The sequence below is a fragment of the Miniopterus natalensis genome, chromosome 4 (assembly GCF_054644295.1).
Source record: "Miniopterus natalensis isolate mMinNat1 chromosome 4, mMinNat1.hap1, whole genome shotgun sequence".
Taxonomy (NCBI): domain Eukaryota; kingdom Metazoa; phylum Chordata; class Mammalia; order Chiroptera; family Miniopteridae; genus Miniopterus; species Miniopterus natalensis.
The window spans coordinates 17,057,527-17,078,120 of record NC_142084.1 but is presented as its reverse complement, the minus strand read 5'-3'; the positions used below and the strand labels follow the sequence as shown (position 1 = coordinate 17,078,120).

The following is a 20,594-nucleotide window of genomic DNA, read 5'->3' as shown; positions in this document are numbered from 1 at the left end:
GGTGCATGTAGGAGGCAACCAATTGATGTGTCTCTCTCACACTGGTCTCTCTCCCCTCCCCCTCCCCCCTTTCCACTCTCTTCGGGAGAAAATCACACCCCCCCCAAAGCAATTCTAGTAGTTGAGTAATATTAAATGAATATTTCACTGTGTTGATTTTTCTTTTTGTTAATGCTCTCCCAAGGATATTTTTTTTTCATTGATTTTCGGAGCGAGGGAAGGAGGGAGGGAGGGAGAGAGAGAGAGAGGGAGAGAGAGAGAGGGAGAGAAACATGGATTGGTTGCCTCTTGCACACACCCCTACTGGGGCCGGGAATTGAACCTGTAGCCCAGGTATGTACCCTTGACCAGGAATCAAATCCCCAACCCTTTGTCCCGGGGTGGGGGGGTGGGGGGGTGGCAGGAAAGAAGGAGTAGAGAGGAAGGGAAAGGCTTGTTGCCATTTACTTGGGTCTTGGTCTTTTCCTGTCAGAATTATTTACTAAATTGCTTTATTTTTTTTCTAGCTTTATTGAAATATAAATGATATATAACATTGTTTAAGTTTAAGGTAATAGTGTTAATTTGATACTTACATATTGCAGAATGATTACCGCCATAGTGTTAGCTAACACCTTCATCACAGCACATATAATGAACACCTGCATCACAGTACATAATTATCATTTTTGTGTGTGTGTGGTTTAAGATCTATTCCCAGCAAGTTCCAAGTATATAACACCGTATTAACTATAATCACCATGTGCATTAGATCTAGAACTTACCTTATAACTGGAAGTTTGTAGTCTTTGACCAACATCTCCCCATTGCCCCCATTCCCACCCACCCTGAGTTGCTTTGTTCAGCCTAGTACCAGGAGACTAAGAAAAAGGAATTAAAAAGATAAAAGATACTAAGATCTAAGTGTTCTAAAAAGCCATATACGTACTGAGATTAAACTATTTCTTTCTTGTAGCATTAAAGTGTAATCACTAGTTTTTTTTGAGTTTTTACTTTGTATTCTTTTAAGTTTTTCCTGTAAGACTTTACAAGCCTAAAGACCAGGGAGGTGGCTCTCTTCCTGGATGCCTGTCTGTTGTGGAAAATGTCAGATAAAATCGAGTTACAGGAAGAAAGAATTTATTACTAGCCTTGTCCTTACGAAGACTCTCATTTTGTTGATAGCACACATGTATTAGGAAACCTGAGGTTGACTAGGCTGTGCTTTTTTTTTTTTTTTTTTTACTTGAGTTACAATGTTTTTATACCAAAGAACTTCTTTGCTTGACACCTCCTCTTTGTTAATCTCAAAAATGCTCTCAGAATTCTGAAGTAGTACCACTGTAATGATGATTTGAGTTAAACATTCCTTTTAAGTTAATTGGTCAGATCTACCATATTAAAAACTGCTTACAAGTGCTATGCTTTGTTCTAAATATCATGGTGTATAAAGTGTTTTTGAAACAGATAATATTTGTTGGCACCAAACCTTTCCCCAGCCTAACTATGGACTTGAATTTTCTGTCTAATCCTATCCCAGCCCTTGTTGCAGATAAAATGGAAATCTGTTTAGAGTGAATTTCATAGTAGGAAAACAGAAACTGTTCATTTTTCTTATTGTCATGGTACTGTAATATCTACTCCCAAGACAGTAGTAAATGCTTCTATTACTATGTAGAAGATACTTGATTAGATAGCATCTCAAGTGATTTCAACGTGGACAAAGAGCTCTTATCTCTAAACTAACGTAAAATGTAATTTTAAAAAGGCATTTCTTCAAATGTACCTATTCACACTTTCGTTATTACTGTCTAGTGCCTAGTTATGGAGGTTGGACTGTTCCAGGGAGATGCAAAAATCTTTTTCTAAAGTCAAATGGTGTTTTGAACAATTATTCTAAAATACAATCCCAGACTTGAGACTTAGTTCAGGCTTTTTTTTTTAAGTTGAATTTTATTTTCTGTACTTTGATTCATCACGAGACAGCTCTGCAAATATGTAGCCAGTCTTCTAGCATAGTAAAATGTAATGCCTTCTTGACTATTGGTCACCTGCCCATCTTATATCAATCATATTGTCAGTCTAAAGGAAGACTGATGTAACTGTGGGAAGATTCATCAGTTTGAAATCCCTAGTTTCAGAGAACAGAAACTGACTGTGCTTTGGAAAAGTGAAATCAGTGAGAACTATTCCTTTTAAGTCTCAAGGATTTACATTTCTAGGTGAACAGTTTTAATATATTTCAAAACATCAGACTACCAAAATTTAACCATATGCTACTTACTAAAAATAAAAATAGTATGTGCAGATTTTTTTAGGGGGTAGAGACCAGTTTTTCAGGGTATAATGGGAAATAAGATGTCATTTTTACCTCTTTTTGATATGCTCATTGTCTTGCCACTTTAAGTAGCACAGAACCACAACAAGATAATGATATTAACATTCATTTATTTCCCCATTTTCTGAAGAGTGGGACTATGGTACATGGTGATTAGTGTTATAGAGGAGTGTGGCAGTGACCCTTGACAAAATAAGTTCTTTAGGTTTCTAGTTTGTACACTTGACCCTTGAACAACACAGGTTTGAACTGTGGGGGTTCCACTTATACATGGATTTCCCCCCCCAATAAATACAGTACTGTAAATGGTATTTTCCTTACGATTTTCTTAATAACATTTTCTTTTCTCCAGCTTACTTTATTATAAGAATACAGTATAGAATACATATAACACACAAAATTTGTGTTATTGACTCATTATGTTACTGGTAATTCTTCCAGTCAGCAGGAGGCTTTTACTAGTTAAGTTTTGGGGAGTCAGAAGTTATACTAACCCCTGCGTTGTTCAAGGGTAAACTGTAGTTGTTAACTAAGGGATCAACTGGTGTGGAAGATGCTGGTTATCCAAATGCCAGGCATGGAGTTCTTTTCCTAGCATTTCAGTATATTCTTTGGAGCTTACTTGGTGAGTGGGCGGAGTCTGTTGGCATAGGTGCTTTATCATCTGTTTATTAGCACATAGACTCTTCCCATTTACCTAGCTATGTGCCACCCCTGTTTTTGACATAGAATGTTGTAGAATATTGACCAGTGCTTCAGTAACTGTAAGGAGAGGGACTTTTATCTACTCGTTCAGGCATTTGAGTGACTCTTACATTCCTGTCTCTGGGAAATACAGTAAAGAATATGTATTCCTCTCAAGGAATTTATAATTAAGCATTCAAGGAGTAGAGGTGAGGGTATACAGAAGTTAACTTTTGATAGTTGATAAAAAATTGAACATGAAATATTACTATATAGTACCATATATTGTACTAGATTTGTGTAGTACAGTTAATACTGTAGTTGCTTGGAGAAAGAAGATGTCCTTGAGGAATTAAAAAAAAAAAAAGATTCTTTTCATCCTAAAAAAACAGTATGTGAACACTAATCTTTTCATTTGGAAGTATTTAGTGTTGTGTTTTAAAACTGTAACTGCTATTGTAAAGATAGATAATAAATACACTGAGGTCTCACCTTTTAAAAACAATTTTTAACCTCAGATTCATAATTGGATTAATTACATACATTTTCAGAATTTCATATTGCTTTCTCCTTTGTGAAACTTTAAATGTGCCAAGCAAATTTGAAACCTTATAACTCAACTGTAATTTATTTTATAGAAATATCATTAAGTCTGAACTCATTAATTTTTACTTAAAATTTAGTTTTTTGTAGTTGATTTTTTCCCCACTTGCCAAATAGTGACAGACCTCATTATTCTCTTGACTTCCTATTTCTTGCCCCCCTTTATTAAAGTGTAGCCCTGGATGTATAATTAAGGTCAATAGGAGTCTAAAGAATTTTCTTAAAAATTCTATAATTCTTTGAATTCCTTATTTTACCTTAGTATAATCAGGATCTCCTTTGTTATACAGAATTTTAGATCATGCTTATTTCATAAACAAGCTTGACTTTCTGGGTTTGATATGGATAGTATAAGCTTTCAGTATTTATCTAAATGTTTTAGTACAACAGATAGGATTATCTAAATGAAAAATTTTGCTATGTGTATAGCATATCATTTCCCTTTTAAAAGGTATGTTCTTCATAAGAAAAATATTTTTTCCACTTTTTACCTAGAAAAACTGTTTTAAGCCAGAGACACATCAGTTATATATTTGATCACTACTGGAAGCTATCAACATTGTCACATATATAGATAGCATTTGTAAGGATTTCCTGGAACTTGACACAAGTAATTAAAAAAAAAAATCCCTATGTGAAAATTAATGGAAACATGTTCTACGTTGGAAAGGGAATTTATGTTGTATTAATCATACCAGAAAAGCTACTCATATGTGAGCTTTCTCTTCTATAAACATTCTCTTAAAACACTTTTAGAACAATATTGTGAATGTATTTAATACCACACGTATATACTTAAAAATGGGTAAGTTGTTAAGTTTTATATGTGTGTATTTTACCACTGTAAAACATGGGGGGGAAATCACTTTGAAGTAGTTTATAGTCTAGATGAGGGAGTTAAGATATTGATATGAGAAATAACTATTGGAGAATTTAGCCATGTTGTGTAGATTTCTATATCATGCTTGAAAGACTTTTATTCTCAAACAATAACATTTCTTTGTTTAGGATAAAAAACTTTTTTCTTGGTTCTTTCAGACTTATTTCTGACTTTCCTATAGACATTAGACCTTTTGTGGGAATAAAATTTTGGATGGGGAAGGTGGTTTAGGAAGAATGGGCTAGGGAAAAAGGCAAGTCCTAGTTCTGAGTCTAAACAGTAGTATTTTCTTTATACAAGACTTCTTTAGAACCTTGAATATTCTTATAAGGATGTGGATTATAACATTTCCAAAACTTATTTGACCACTAAATCTATAACCAACCCATGTTGTATAAATTTCTTTTAGTTTAACTTCCTTGTTTTACAGATGTGAAAACCCTGATCTGGAAAAGTTGAATGCCTTTGCTCAGAGTTACCTAAGAGCAAAATAATGTGAAAACATCAAAGAATTAAGACTTAGAACACCCGAATTCTGCCTATTACCCCTACTGATATCAGCAAGAATAAACAGGTTATAGAATAACCATTATAATCCATATGGAAACTTGTTTTCATTAATATACTTACACATGAGATGGTTAGTTATCAATATTTGCAGCATAAAGATCTCCATGCAGTTTTTTGGTTAGAACCAGTTGTTAAAGTGTGAAGGACATCTAGAGTTTTTAAATAAAAATAGAAAATAGGCATCTACTTAGACATTAAATTTTTTTTTGAAGGCAGTATTTCTCTGTACACTTTAATAGAACTGTATTTCTTTCTTTATTTATTTTTATTTATTTATTTATTTTATATCTTTATTGATTTCAGAGAGAGGAAGGGAGAGGGAGAGAGAGAGACAGAAACATCAATGATGAGAGAGTCATTGATCGAGCCCACAACCCAGGCATGTGCCCTGACCGGGAATGGAACCCTGATCACCTGGATCCTAGGTCGACGCTCAACCTCTGAGCCATGCCCGGCTGGGCTCTTTCTCTTTTTAAATTATTGTTATTAAATGCATTGCAGTGATAATGGTTAATATGAACGTATAGGTTTCAGGTGTGGGTTTCTGTGTTACAAGATCTGTATATTGCTCTGTCACCACCCAAAGTCATATCTTCTCCTGTCACCGTATATTAAGACCCCCTTTACCCTCACCCCTTTCCCTCTGGCAACCACCACACTGCTGTTTGTGTCCACGAGTTTCAGTTTTATATCCCACATATGAATTAAATCATATGATTCTTAGCTTTTTCTGACTTATTTATTTCACTTAGCATAATAAGTCTCAAGATCCATTCATGATGGTACAAATGGCGTCCTTTCTTATGGCTAAGTAGTACTCCATTGTGTTCACGTACCACATCTTCTTTATCCAGACCTCTATCACGGGACACTTTGGTTGTTTCCATGTCTTGGCCACTGTGCATAATGCTGCAGTGAAATAGGGGTGCATATATCTATTCGAATACATGTTTTTGAGTTTTTCAGGTGTATACCCAGGAGAGGGATTGCTGGGTTGTACGGTAGCTCTTTTTTAAAAAATTTTTTTAAATCCTCATTGGAGGATATTTTTTCCATTGCTGTTCAGAGAGAGTGAAAGGGAGAGAGAAACATTGATGAGAGAGAGACAAATCAATTGGTTGCCTCCCACACATGCCCTGACTGGGGCCAGGGATTGAGCCTGCAACCAAGGTACGTGCCCTTGGCTGGAATCAAACCTGGGACCCTTCAGTCCATGTGCTGGTGCTCTAACCACTGAGCCAAACCAGCCAGGCCTGGTAGCTCTATTCTTAATTTTTTGAGGAATCGCCATACTGCTTTCCGTAGTGGTTATACCAGTCTACATTCCCACCACCAGTGAATGAGGGTTCACTTTTCTCCACAACCTCTCTAACACTTTTTATTGCTTGTCTTGTTGATAATAGCCTCTCTGACAGGTGTGAGGTGGTATCTCATTGTAGTTTTGATTTGCATTTTCATAATTGCTAGTGAGGTTGGAGTTTTGATAAATACATACACAATTGTACAATCTCGACCAAGGTCATGATATAGAAGATATTCATCACCTACCACATTTTTGTTATGTTGTTTTATAGTCAATCCCTCCAACTCCCTCCCTCTCCATGAACTATTATTGATGTTTTCTGTCAGTGTAAGTTTGCCTTTTCTAGAATGTCATATCAGTCAAATCATACAGAAAGTAGTCGGTTTTTCCCCCCAGAACGTAGTCTTTTTATGTCTTCTTTCACTTAGTATAATGTTTGTGAGATTAATCCATATCTGTATCTTGCACCAAGGAAGTGTTGAATGAGTGTGTTAAATGACTGTTAGCCTAAATTTGGGTTAATTTTTAAAAATTATATCATACTAGCTCATGAAATGGACTAAGTAGTCCTCTTAAATAAATTTATATTTATTTATATTCCTCTTAAATAAATTTAGCTCTCATTGTTAAACCTTGATGTTATTTCAGCATTAAAAAAGGTGACTTAATTTGAAAGAAGCAAAATATTAAGGATAAATCACAAGTAAAATTTTATTTAATGAACATGGCAGGACTTCAGCATAGCTTGTTCAGTTCAAATTATATATATATTTCAATCCTCACCCGAGGATATGCTTATTGATTTTAGGGAGAAGGGAAGGGAGAGAGAAAAACATCGATGTAAGAGAGAACATCAGTTGTTTGCTTTCCGTATGTGCCCCACCCCCCCGTCCAGGAATCAACCCCGTAACCTTTTGGTTTGTGGGCTATCACTCCAACCTACTGAGCCACACTGGCCAGGGCCCAGTTATATTTTAATAGCAATCCATTGCTATATTAGTCAAAAGAAATAGATAACTTTTGTGCTTTAAATCAAGCAAGCATTCTTAATTATACTGACCTGTATTAGAAACATTTGGGAATGGGCATTGTAAATAGGTTATTTTTTTCTTGAGATGGGCAAGGAATCTTTGTTGTAGAGGTAAAAAAATCCAAAGATTGAGATACTTGAGAAAGTAAATATTGTTAAATCTTTATCTCAGACTTAGCACTTTATTTCTGTATTTTCATGCTTTGTCCTCCAACCTTACAGAAAGGATAAAACAGAATAATGTACCAAAATGACTGGTTGAGTAAGTTAACTCAGAGGAAAGGACTGACAGAGATAACTCTGGTACTGCAAATTAAAAAGTATATAATATTTGGAATATTAAAGCTGTACATTTATTAACTCATTAATAAGATTCTAAACAGATTTTATTGTACTTTAAATATATTGGTTTTTACTGTTATGGTTTTAAAATAAAATCTAAACTAGTCCTTCGCCAGAGCTTGATTTTATCTCAAATACCAAGCTCGGGGGAAAGGGACTACAGTATGATTTCCTGCCTTGCAGTTTTTCAGGCATCCCCACCCAGTAACTAATCTCAAGTTTGTGTGGGCTCTTATGTTGAAATAGCTAAGAAGCTGCCATCTGGTTGTAGAGCATTACTATAGGTAGATCCTTCTCTGATTATAAAACTTTATGATGGGTTTTATTACTTCAGCCAACCTTTTTAATGTATCCTTTTTAAGTTTTTTTCTACTACCTTTGGGACCCTGGTAGTGGATATCATCTGAAAACATATCAATGTCTTGTCAGATGGTCCTGTATAATTTGGAACATTTATGACTTCAAGAGCTTGTTCCAAGTTTAATCTAATACTTTTGAGTACAAAAACTGGCCATGAATCTTTTTTGAAAACTAATAAATGCAGTTTTTACTTTAAAACGATTTTGTCGCTCTCTAGTACATAACCATGTTTACCTTCCTTATATTTACCTACTAAACTGAAGCAAAAATGATCAACTATTTAAAACATACATTTGTATTTAAGATTCTAAAATACTTTAACTTACCCCTCTCTGACTCTGTAGGAGTGCTCCTAAAAGAGCTTTACTGGTGGGACAGAGAATTTTGTAATAGTGAAAAATTGTATTAATGAGTAACAGATTTAAGTTGAATACTTTTCTTCTTTCTCCTTTCTTAAGGAATTGAATGACCTGGCACGGGACCCCCCAGCACAGTGTTCAGCAGGTCCTGTTGGAGATGATAGTAAGTATTTGGAGTAAAAGAGCATAATAACCTGCCTCCAGGAACTTTGGAACTGATGAATTACATCTTTTAAGGTTATTTTGGGTGAAGGATAATTTTGCTGTAGGAAAGAGGTAGTGTTTACCCTTACTTGCCCGAAAAAGATGCAGTTCTATATATATCCCATCATCTTCTGTATTGTTCATTACATTTTGAACCTCTTTTGCCAGACATTGTCTGTATAGTTATTCTGGCCCCTTCCCATCTATCCTTCACCCCATCTGGGTGTTTTAATCCTCACTGGAGAACATGCTTAGAGAGAAGAAGGGGGAGGAGAAACATCAGTGTGAGAGAAAAATGTCAATAAGTTCCATTCATGCCCCAACTGGGGATCTAACCCGAAACCCAGCTACGTGCCCTAGCCAGGAATCAGACTGGCAACCCTTTGGTGTACAGGACAGCGCTCAACCAACTGAAGCACTCGAGCTGGACCCATCTGGGTAATTTGGGGTAGAATATTTGAGCTTTTATCTACAACTAGGTATTGTTCTTTAAGTAAGATAATACTAAGGATGATTGTGTGTGTGGATGTGTCTGTCTTTCTACTGGCTCATACTTGTGAAGACGGGTACAATTTGCTTATTTTTTTATTGGCTTTTTGGTTTTATTTTTATTGTTGAAAGTATTACAAATGTCCCCTTTTCCCCCCATTGATTCCCTTCACCCTGTACTCCTACCCCCAGGCCTTCACCCTTCTGTTGTCTGTGCCCATGGGTTACGCATATATGCATATAAATTCTTATGTTAATCTCTCCCCACCCTGCCACCCACCCCTGCTTTCCCTCTGATATTCGTCAGTCTGTTCCATGCTTGTGTGTCTCTGGATCTATTTTGTTCATTAGAGTTCACATATGAGTAAGATCATGTGACACTTGTCTTTCTCTGACTCTGGCTTATTTTGCTTAGCATAATACTCTCCAGGTCCCATTATGCTGTCTCAAAGGGTAAGGGATCCTTCGCTTTTACAGCTGCACAGTATTCCATTGTGTAAATGTCCGAGAAGATCCTTGATATGATTTCAGTCTTCTTGAACTTGTAGAGACTTGTCTTGTGTTCTAACATGTGGTCCATCTTTGAGAATGTCCCATGTGCACTTGATCCATCTAATCTAGTGTGTCATTTAGAGTCCCTGTTTCCTTGTTGACTTTTCTTCTGGAAGATCTATCCGGTAAAGTCAGTGGGGTGTTCAAGTTCCCCTACAATGACTGTATTGCTGTCAGTCTCTCCTTTAAAGTCCTCCACAAGTTTTTTGGTTTTTTTCCCAGCCTGTGTGAATCTTTTGCTCTGAGGTCGGTCTCTGGTAGACAGCATATATTTGGGTCTTGTTTTCTTACCCATTCATTTACCCTGTGTTTTGATTGGGGCATTTAATCCATTTATATTTAAGGTTATTATTGATAGGTACTTATCTATTGCCATTTTATTTCTTTATGCCTGTGTTTCTCATTCTCTCTATTTCAACTTCTTATTACAGCAGTCCCTTTAACATTTCTTGCAATGCTGGTTTGGTAGTGATAACTTCCTTTAGCCTTTTTTTGTCTGGAAAACTCTTTATTTCACTATCTATTTTGAATGATAGCCTTGCTGGACAGTTTGCTTACTTTTAATGTCCAATTTATCAGCTTAATCCTGTCTAAAATAATTTGTTAAATTTTACCACACATGTTGGATAGTGATTTTCCTTTTGTTCCACTTTGTCTTAGCATAGCTTTTTCCCCGATACCATCTTCTAGCCTTTTTTAAAGGGAAGATATTTGGATAAGACTGATTTTTTTTAACACAAAGCTAATTCACAAAGAAATGTAACACTTAGCCCGGCCAGTGTTGCTCAGTGGTTGAGCGTTGCCCCATAAACCTGGAGGTCACAGTTCAATTCCCACTCAGGGCACATTTCCCAGGTTGCCGCTCAATCCCCAGTAGGGGGCATGCAGGATGCAACCAATCAACGATTCTCTCTCATCATCAATGTTTCTCTCTCTCCCTCTCCCCCTCTCTGAAACCAATAAAAACATATTAAAAAACACACACACAAAAAAACCAAAGGTTCTATTTTAGAAATGTAACATTTAGCAAATAGAAAAAAATGATCCAACTTAGAAACATTTGTGTAAGAGAAGTATATAGATGAAAACAAGTAAGCATGAGGTTATATATTAGCTTGTGTTTAAAACTATTTTTTTCTGATATTTCTTAAGAATGGTGTTTTTAGCCCTGGCTGGTATGACTCAGTTGGTTGAGTGTTGTCCCATGTACCAAGTGAGTGCTGGTTCAATTTCAGGTCAGGACACATGCCCAGATTGTGGGCTCGATCCCCAGTAGGGAGAAGAATGGTGTTTTCAGTTTCCTAAATCGTTAATCAAAGCAAGGCCCTATTATAAGGATTACTTTACATATAAAACAGATAGATGTTATAAATTATAAGACCAAGTATATGTGTTGAAAAGTCCCATTTACATTATTATATTCAGACCTGTCCAGTATGAGTAACTATAGTATTTGATACCAAACAGGACAAGCCAAGTACTTAAACATTATCTCATTTAAGCTTCACAGTAACAGTTATTTTGGGTGAGTGAAGTAGAAGTTGTAAACTGTTTTAGAGAAAAATCTAGTGAGAGGTTCATGGAGGTTCCCAAAGTGGTCTCATATTTATAAGTTTTCTGATTCTAGTTTTGTCATTCTACGGTATTATATAGTGTACTGCATTTGTATGCTCTTTCAGTTGAAAAAGTGGTTTTATCTCAAGCAAATTCCTCAAAGTTGAGAATAGCTGATGTTTATTTGAAAGTATTTGAAGTCTGGGAATTAGATTTCATTTTTGAAGTTCTCTTCAGTGTGCTAAAGTAATTTCCCTTTGCTTCTATACTAGTTAATACTGTCACATTTCTTTCTCAGATAGAAAAGTTGTTACCCCAGAGAGTTAAATAAAACTCTCCCAAAGTATAAGCAATAGAAGAAAAAATAGATAAATTAGAATCCATCAAAATTTAAAATCTAGGGTGCTGCAAATGATACCTTTAAGAAAGTAAAAAGACACATAATATGGGAGAAAAATTTTGCATGTCATAATTTCTGATAAGGCATATTTATCCAAAATATATTTATAAAAACTAAAACTCAACAATATAAACAACCCAATTTTAAAACGGGCAAAGGATCTGAGTAGACATTTCTCCAAGGAAGACACACAGATGGCTAATAAGCACATGGAAGGATGCTCAACGTCATTAGTCACCAGGGAAATGCACTCAGATTTCACTTTACATCCACTAGGATAAAGTCAGATAAGCCCTAGCTGTTTTTGGCTCAGTGGTTAGAGTGTCAGGCCTCAGACTAAAGGGGTCCCGGGTTCAGTTCCAGTCTAGGGTACGTACCTCAGTTGCAGGCTTGATCCGGTCGGGGCATGTGCAGGAGGCAACGAATCAATGTGCCTCTCTCACATCGACAGTTTTTTTCTCTCTTTCTCTCCCTTCCACTCTCTCTGAAAAGCAACGGAAAAATATCCCCGGGTGGTGATTAAAAAAAAAAAGTTAAATAATAACAGGTGTTGATGAGCATGTGGAGAAATTGGAACCTTCATACATTGCTTATAGGAACACAAAATGGTACAGCCAGTTTGAAAATAGTCTGGCAGCTCCTCAAAAAGTAAAATGTATGACCCAGTGAGTTCACTCCTTAAGTATATATCCAAGAGAAATGAAAACAATATGTCCATACGAAAACTTGCACATGAATGCTCATAGAAGCATTATTTATAATAGCCAAAAAGTGTGAACAAACCTAATGCCCCACAACTCCTGAAGGGATAAATAAAATGTGGTATATTCATTTTATTAGTCAGCAGTAAAAGGAATACTGATACATACTACAACATGGGTGAGCCTTAAAAATATGCTGAGTGAAAGAAGTGAGATACAAAAGGCCACATACATGATTTCACTTATATGAAATACCCAGAATAGGCAAATCCATAGGGGCAGAAAATACATAATGGTTGTATGGGACTAGATTTCGGGAGAATAGGGAGTAACTACTACAGATATGGGGTTTCTTTTGGAGATGATGAAAATGTTCCAAAATTAATTGTGCCCAGCCAGCGTAGCTCAGCGGCTGAGCATCAGCCTATGATCCAGGAGGTCACGGGTTCAGTTCCCAGTCAGGGCACATGCCCTGGTTGCTGGCTCGATCTCCAGTAGGGGGTGTGCAGGAAGCAGGCATTCAGTAACTCTCTAATCATTGATGTTTCTCTCTCCTTCTCCCTTCCTCTCTCTGAAATCAATAAAGATATATTTAAATAAATAAATAAATAATAAAATAAAATTCATTGTGATGGTTGTATAATTCTGAATATACTAAATACTATTGAATTGCATGCTTTAAATGGATAAATCATATGGTATGTAGTTTCTCACTCAGTAAAGCTGTTTAAAAAATAACCTCTTTCTGAACTCCTAGCCTTCCTGTTCAACTTTGAGTACCTAGAGCCACATACCACTAAACTGTCAACAGTACCTGTCTTCTGAAAGAGAATAAGGAAAATCTCCACAAGGACAAAATTCCTTTCTTAGCACTTGGTCATCTAGTGTTTGCTGATACTAACAATTTTTTGTGGGCGTTTGAGAATATTTGAGGATGAAGCACTGTCAGAAAGTCTTGATTAAGTCTTCCTATGAACCACGTAAGGATAAAACAAAGTGTAGATAGCTATATGCACTTTCATCATCTTTTGTTATAAGGAGACAGATTTTAGTCCTAGGAGGAAAGAAACTGGCCAAAATGAAATTTTTTGAGCTCCTATTGACTATCCTAGTTCTAAATCTGTCTGCACCATGATACTGATACTTAGCGTAAGAATAAACTGGTCTTTATTTTACATTTAAAATACTATATATTTAATAATTTCATAATAAAATGCTTTATTTTTAAATATTCAGATTGTAATGTACTATTACATTTTTCCACCCACTTTCTGCAAAGATCTGGTAAGTAGGAAGAAGTGTAGTTTCTGAAAAGAGAAGTAAGCTGAAGATTTATTGGTCATATAATCTACTTCATTTTCTTTTGTTTTGAACGCTTGGTGAATGTAACTCCAGAGATCTGTACTTGAATTTAAATGTCTCTGGAGATTTAGTCTCAAACTATAACAAATATTCTCAGTCTCTTTTAGCCTCGAGGCTTCATCCTTGAGGATACTAAAGAGTAATCATTGAGCTGTGAACTTCACATTTAAACTCTCATAAGAGAGTATAGCTTTTAGTCTGTGTAATTTGGTTTGACAATGGCAAACCAAGGTGGTAGTGGGAATTTTTTTGGTTTTTGACTATTAAGACTTTAAATTCAGTACCATGAATTTTTATTTTGAACAGCTCCTAAGATTAAGCCTTAAATGAAAGGTTTTGAAATCGTTTTTATATAAAATGTTACAGTATTTTATGCTTGTGGCCAAATATTTCACCCAGTAACTATTTCTGGAGTTTCTTCTACTTGGAACCTGTAGTGGTCTTGAACTATTTATAAAATCATTGTAGTCTGAGGCAGGTTAGATACTCTCTCACTACCTTTTCCCTTCCTTTTTTATACTTCCAGTTCGGAGAGCTAGGAGTGTAGGAGAGTTCCAAAGGCAGACCTAAATCAGTGATTCCAATAGGTATCCCTATTTTTAACCAGTGTTGCAGAATACTCAATTAAAATTTAAATGGTCTCCCTGGTCGGTGTGCCTCAGTGGTTAGAGCATCGGCCCTCGCACTGAAGGGTCTCCGATTCAATTCCTGGTCAAGGGCACGTACCTGGATTGCAGGTTCCATCCCCCACCTGGTTGTCTCTCTCACATTGATGTTTCTCCCTCCCTCCGTCCCCTCCCTCTGTCTCTCTGTTTCTCTTTTTCCCTCTCTTCCTTTCTTCCACTTTCCAAAAATCAATGGAAAAAAATATCCTCCGGTGAGGATTAACAACAATAAAAAATTAAAATGGTAGGTCTTCAAAGTCTTTCAATAATTAAATTCATCTTAATGTGTTTTTAGTTTGTCTTTCTCTGCTTTTTGTAGATTCTAGATCATTTCAATAAGAGAGACAGGTATTATTGATCTCAATTATTAATTAGTAATTTTCTTCATCCTTTTGTGCTTTTCTCTTACTGCTGTTTTAGAGACTTAGCCCTATGTATGTGTGTTTTCATTCATTTTTCTGATGACAGTGTTTGAACTTTTGTATATAAGGGTGAAGATAAATAAGTTAATCATTAAAGTTTAGTATTTGAGTGTTAATTGGTTTTTATTTAGAGCTTTGAATGCCAACTGTTTACATCCATTTAGTTCTGTTTTGGAATATTTAACATGATTTACTAACTAAATAGATATGAATTACACATGACATAGCCTGTTGATGTTGCTTATAAAAGTTCTCAATAATATAAAAATCTTACCTTAGATACACTAGAATGTCTTCAACTTTCGGAGTGCTGAGTATGAAAGAGATTGCAATATTACTTCAAAATACTGATCTTTTGCCCGGCCAGGCATGGCTCAGCGGTTGAGTGTTGACCTGGGATCCAGGTGATTGGGGTTCTATTCCTGGTCAGGGCACATGCCTGGGTTGCGCGCTCGATCAATGACTCTGTCATCATTGATGTTTCTATCTCTCCCTCTCCCTCTCCCTCTTTCTTCTCTCTGAAATCAATTATGATATATTTAAAATTTAAAAAAAGAAAATACTGATCTTTTCACATCTTCTATTAGGAAGGGTATCTTTTCCATGATCATAAATGTTTTAGTTGCCAGCTTGCAAAGATTTCTGCCCCAAACCTCTTGGGGGTTCTGTTCAAATTTTAGGGGATTTTTATTCGAGAGCATACACTGTGCTTTGTTTTCTGCAGAGGAAGAATGGGAAATCACAAAAGAAGAAGTATTTTTGCCTTTAGCCAGGAATTTGTTCTGATTTAAATTTTCCTAGTAACTTCTTACATCTTGTAGCACTTTTTTTTTTTTTTAAGATATCTTTACTGATTTCAGAGAGAGGAAGGGAGAGGGGGAGAGAGAGATAGAAACATCAGTGATGATAGTCACTGATTGGCTGCCTTCTGCACACCCCCTACTGGGGATCCAGCCCGAAATGAATCCAATCTCGATCTCCTAGATCCTAGGTCCGTGCTCAACCGCTGAGCCATGCCCCGCGAGGCTCTTATAGCACTTTTAACGAGAAAAGGATTGATCTTGAAAAGACTCAGAAGAAAAAAGTAGGACTTAAATAGTTAATGGAAAATTTAACTTAATTTTTAACATGTCTTAATATTTGTATATTTTATTATCTAAGTGCTTTTTTTATTCCTTAACTTTTTTGACTTGTTATTTTGAGCAAGAACACAGGTATAGTTATATCCTCCCATTTACAGCCACAAATTTAAATACCATAAAAGGATTAAATGGGAGAACGAGACCTGTTTTAAAACAGGTCCCTTTGACGAGTAACTTGGTCATTCTTTTGTCTAATATGATTTTCAGCCTTGTTATTGGGGTTGTTTACTCCAAATATCAGTATGTTTTGTTTTACTCAAATTGTATTTGTGATTTAAAAAAAGAGTGAGACTTTCTTGTTTCTTTCAACAGGATATTAGGCGTCTTTTGTAGGACCTTTGTTGAAATTAGTCAGACCAATCTTAGTGGCTCAAAGCAACTTTCTCCTTTGCTACTTAATTAAAAAGTTGATTTGCAGAAAATGGGTATTCTAAGAAGGGGAGCCTCAGCAATACCTGTTTTGTTTTTTAAATATATCTTTATTGATTTCAGAGAGAAGAGGGAGAGAGGGAGAGAGAGAGAGAAACATCAATGATGAGAGAGTTGTCATTGATCGGCTGCCTCCTGCACACCCCCAACTGGAGATGAAGCCTGCAATCCGGACATGTGCCCTGGCCGGGAATTGAACCACTATCTCGTGGATCCTAGTTCGATGCTCAACCGCTGAGCCACACCTGGCCAGGCAGCAATACCTGTTCTTCATTTTTAATTCCTAATAAACAGGCTGCTATTTGTGGGTTTGGACCTCAGTGAGGAGCAAGACAATCATAGGGATAATTTCATATGCAGAGGTCAGAGAATTTGGACTGACATTGCAGTGGATTTTTATATGGCTTCTTAGTCTTCACATTTCTTCCTTGTGGCACCTTAGCTGGTTTGGGTTGTTCACATATAATCTCAGTGACAACTTCCCTTAGTTTGCTAAGATCCTAGAATGAATTGAATGTTAAGTGCTGAGTAGCTTGCTTGTAAGTGGTCTCTGTACTGTACTTAGTGACACCAATTGGAACAAGCATCATTTTTTGTAGTTTGAAAAGAGTATTTCCTTATTAAACAATTTTATTTGGATTATCCTTAGAGCTTGTTATCAAGCTTTCAGCTAATGTTTTCTTTATTGAGGAACCAGTAATTCTAAAGACCTACACAGGAGAGCTCTTAGAAACTGTTTCTCATTGTAAAAACTGTTCTTTCTTAATTTGAGTATTATCTACTTTGGAGTAAATTATATATAATTGTGTTGGGGAAATGATATAACACATCAAAGAGTTGAGTCTTTTGGTTCTTTTTTACCCTTTGAGGTGAGGAAATACCTGTTTAAAAGTGGAACTTTGGGACTTGTCAAGAATTCTGTCTCCTTGATACGAATTTTCATGTTTCAGCACAAATACTTTTTTTTTTAATATATCTTTATTGATTTCATGGTGGGGGGAGAGAGAGAGAGAGAAAGAGAAACAATGATGAGAGAGAGCCACCGATCAGCTGCCTCCTGCATGTCCGCAATTGGGGACCGAGACTGCAACCCGGGCATGTGCCCTGACCAGGAATTGAACCGCAATCTCCTGGATCCTAGGTCGATGCTCAACCGCTGAGCCACACCCGGCTGGGCCCAAATACTTTTTCATTGAGCATCTTATCAGTGTGCTAGACCATGCTAGTCATTTTTCTCACTTCCAACTCAAATTTGATTTACATTCCTCATCCTGCCCAGGACTCATCATTTTGCTTATAAATGAACTGGGATTATAGGGGCAATGATGTTATGATGTAGGTACAGTGTTGATATTACTTCATGGGGATTTTTTTGTTGTTCTTTTTCAGTGTTCCATTGGCAGGCTACAATAATGGGGCCAGTAAGTATTCACATTTATTTTAGAATAAATAGTTGATGTAATTCAGTCATTTTAATCCCACTTTTCTTGTTATCAACAGAATGACAGTCCCTATCAGGGTGGAGTATTTTTCTTGACAATTCACTTCCCAACAGATTATCCCTTCAAACCACCTAAGGTAATTGGGATATGTCAATTATTTTTAATGTGTTTTCTATGATACTAATAAACCAGTTTACAAATTTTTTTTCTTTTTTCTATAGGTTGCATTTACAACAAGAATTTATCATCCAAATATTAACAGTAATGGCAGCATTTGTCTTGATATTCTACGGTCACAGTGGTCTCCAGCACTAACTATTTCAAAAGGTAATGGGATGGGTATTTGATATCAAGATAAAGCAACTGTGTTTTAAAAGTCTTTTTAAGGTTTGTTTTTTTAAAAGATACTTATATTCCTTTTAAGAGGCAGTAGCAATCCCCCTTATTCTTGAATAGATCTTGAGCCCACTGGAGAGCGTTGGATTTGCAAGCATATATATTCCTTTCTGTTGTGACAACTGTGTCCATTTTGCTATTCTAGCATAGGTTGGAAACTAAATTTTTATTTGAGCATCTTAACAATCTTTGGTATAGAGTTTCGCGTGTGCATGTCTGTTTGAAAATGTGTAGAGAAAGTTAGTTACTAATTTTGTGTTGAAAGATCAAGTAGTTCTTCTAAATAAGACCTAATTAATTACATGAGTAGGTTGGGGATTGTTTTTTACATTATAACATTTTATTTTATTATTTTATTTTTTAATTACTGTTTACATTCAGTATTATTTTTATTAGTTTCAGGTGTACAGCATAGTGGTTAGATAATCATATGCTTTACAAAGCGGTCCTCCCGATATTTCAAATACCCCACCTGGCACCATACATAGTTATTAGAATATTATTGACTATATTCCCTATGCTGTACTTATAGTCTCAGAACTATTTTGTGACTACAAATTTGTAGTTCTTAATTTCTTCATCTTTTCCACCCAGCCCTGGGATTTTTCTTATATCAGTGAAATGAGTGGGTAGTTAACGAGCATTATCTTATGTGTTGATTTGAAATTATGCAACCCTTCAATATCATACCTAAAAGAAATCACAAGTGGATTAAAGTTGTCAAAATACAGATATAAGCAATAGGCTGAAAAAAGATAATGGGCTAATATGTTTAAAATATAAATAATATATCTAAATCAGCAAGAGAAAACTAGATTCTAATGGGTGAGAGGACAGAAAAACAAAATAAATAAATGAAAATTAGTATAGTTCCCATTTTTCAACTTTTTAATTAACAAAGATCTTTTAAAAAGAAAACTAAATGCTGGTGAGGTATACCGAAATGAGTGTTTATATATTATCGAAGCACAGATTTGTATAGCCCGGGATATATTAAGAGAGGAGACTTAATAATTAATACCCTTTTACCCAGTAATTCTGGTTTTATTCATTTGTATTAAGAAAATAACCCCAAATGCTAAAACAGCTTTGTGTGCAAGTACATTTGTGACAGTGCTATTTATTTCTGAAAATTAGAAATTACTTACAGGCCCAACTGTAGAGGAAGAAATAAATCAGTTCTAGCATGTACATTTAAAAGAGCATTGATCCTTACAAATATTGTGAAAATGGGGAAATACTGTGTTTGAAAAAAGCAGAAAAGAGATAAAATTAGTTTAGTATACACTGTAACTTAAGTTATATAGAAAAGTATGTTAAATAGCTACAAAGAACAGTTTGGGTATTTGGGTGGTAAAATTTGGCATATGAAAATATTTTTGTTTTTATCCTTTATTTAATGCACACATTTAGACAGGAGGCAGCATAATTTGATATTAAAGAACGTAGGTTCTGGTTCTAACTACCTGTACTCAGATAGCTTCACCTCTTATTGAGTGAGACTTAGAACAAATAGTTCCTCTTTCATTCATCTATAGAATAGGGATGATAATTACTATTTCATTGTTATTAGGAAGGTTAAAAAAGCAAAAATGCACAATTAACTGGTTCCTTGAAGGCACTCAAATAACTGGAATAAAGGTACTATTGTAAAAAGTGTTGTATGTTTGCCGTGTTACAACTTTGATGTTATAACTATTATAAGACTTGTACACTCTGATATTAATTTTTTTTAAAGGAAACAAGAACTCTGGGGCATTAAATTAAAATTTGGGAGTTCTAGGCAAAAATAAAAACAAAGAACTAGGGAACCACATTTTAAAAAATTGTTCCTGAAATAGTTTTCCAGATAAGTGGCCCCTTTTCTTTTTGTAGGCCCCTTGCAAGTCATGAGCTACTTGTGAAAGTGTTCATACTCTTGTTCTTGCGCTTTCCTGGCCTGCTTGCTCTTCCTTCACAAAGTAGCAGTTAGCAATAGGGAAATAAATCTAGTAAAGTAATGGGAGCAAGAGAGGTAGAATATTTTGTGTGTTGTTTGTGTGTGTGTGCGTGTGCATATGTGTTGGGGAATGAGGAGTAGGAAGGTCTAGATAGCTGAAATTGTTACCACAGATTTTTTTTCTTCCTCTTCTGTGCCTAGTGTTGATTTTTCAGTTATTCTCAATCATAAGGGCTGTTAGTTTATTTGACTTAATGTTCTCTCTATCTGAGTAGCTATCTTTTAAAATCATTATAGTGCCATTTTACTGAACTTAATTATATCAAGGTTTAATGATATATCATTAAATCTAAGATAATCTTTGATCATATCTGAGTTTAATGTTTTAATGACTCCCTTTTGTAAATGGGATGTATGGGCAAGCAGTTCTGTGAAAGGCCTGAATCCTG

General features: G+C 35.6%; 1 protein-coding gene across 1 annotated transcript in view; it reads left to right on the top strand.

Moving 5' to 3' along the window:
- Positions 1 to 20,594, top strand: part of UBE2D2 (ubiquitin conjugating enzyme E2 D2) — a 47,972-nt gene that overhangs the window by 21,870 nt on the left and 5,508 nt on the right. Inside the window, exons 2-5 of the mRNA XM_016203803.2 lie at positions 8,548 to 8,611; positions 17,758 to 17,789; positions 17,869 to 17,946; positions 18,032 to 18,137. Coding sequence (XP_016059289.1) covers positions 8,548 to 8,611; positions 17,758 to 17,789; positions 17,869 to 17,946; positions 18,032 to 18,137 — 280 coding nt within the window. The remainder of the gene's footprint in view (positions 1 to 8,547; positions 8,612 to 17,757; positions 17,790 to 17,868; positions 17,947 to 18,031; positions 18,138 to 20,594) is intronic.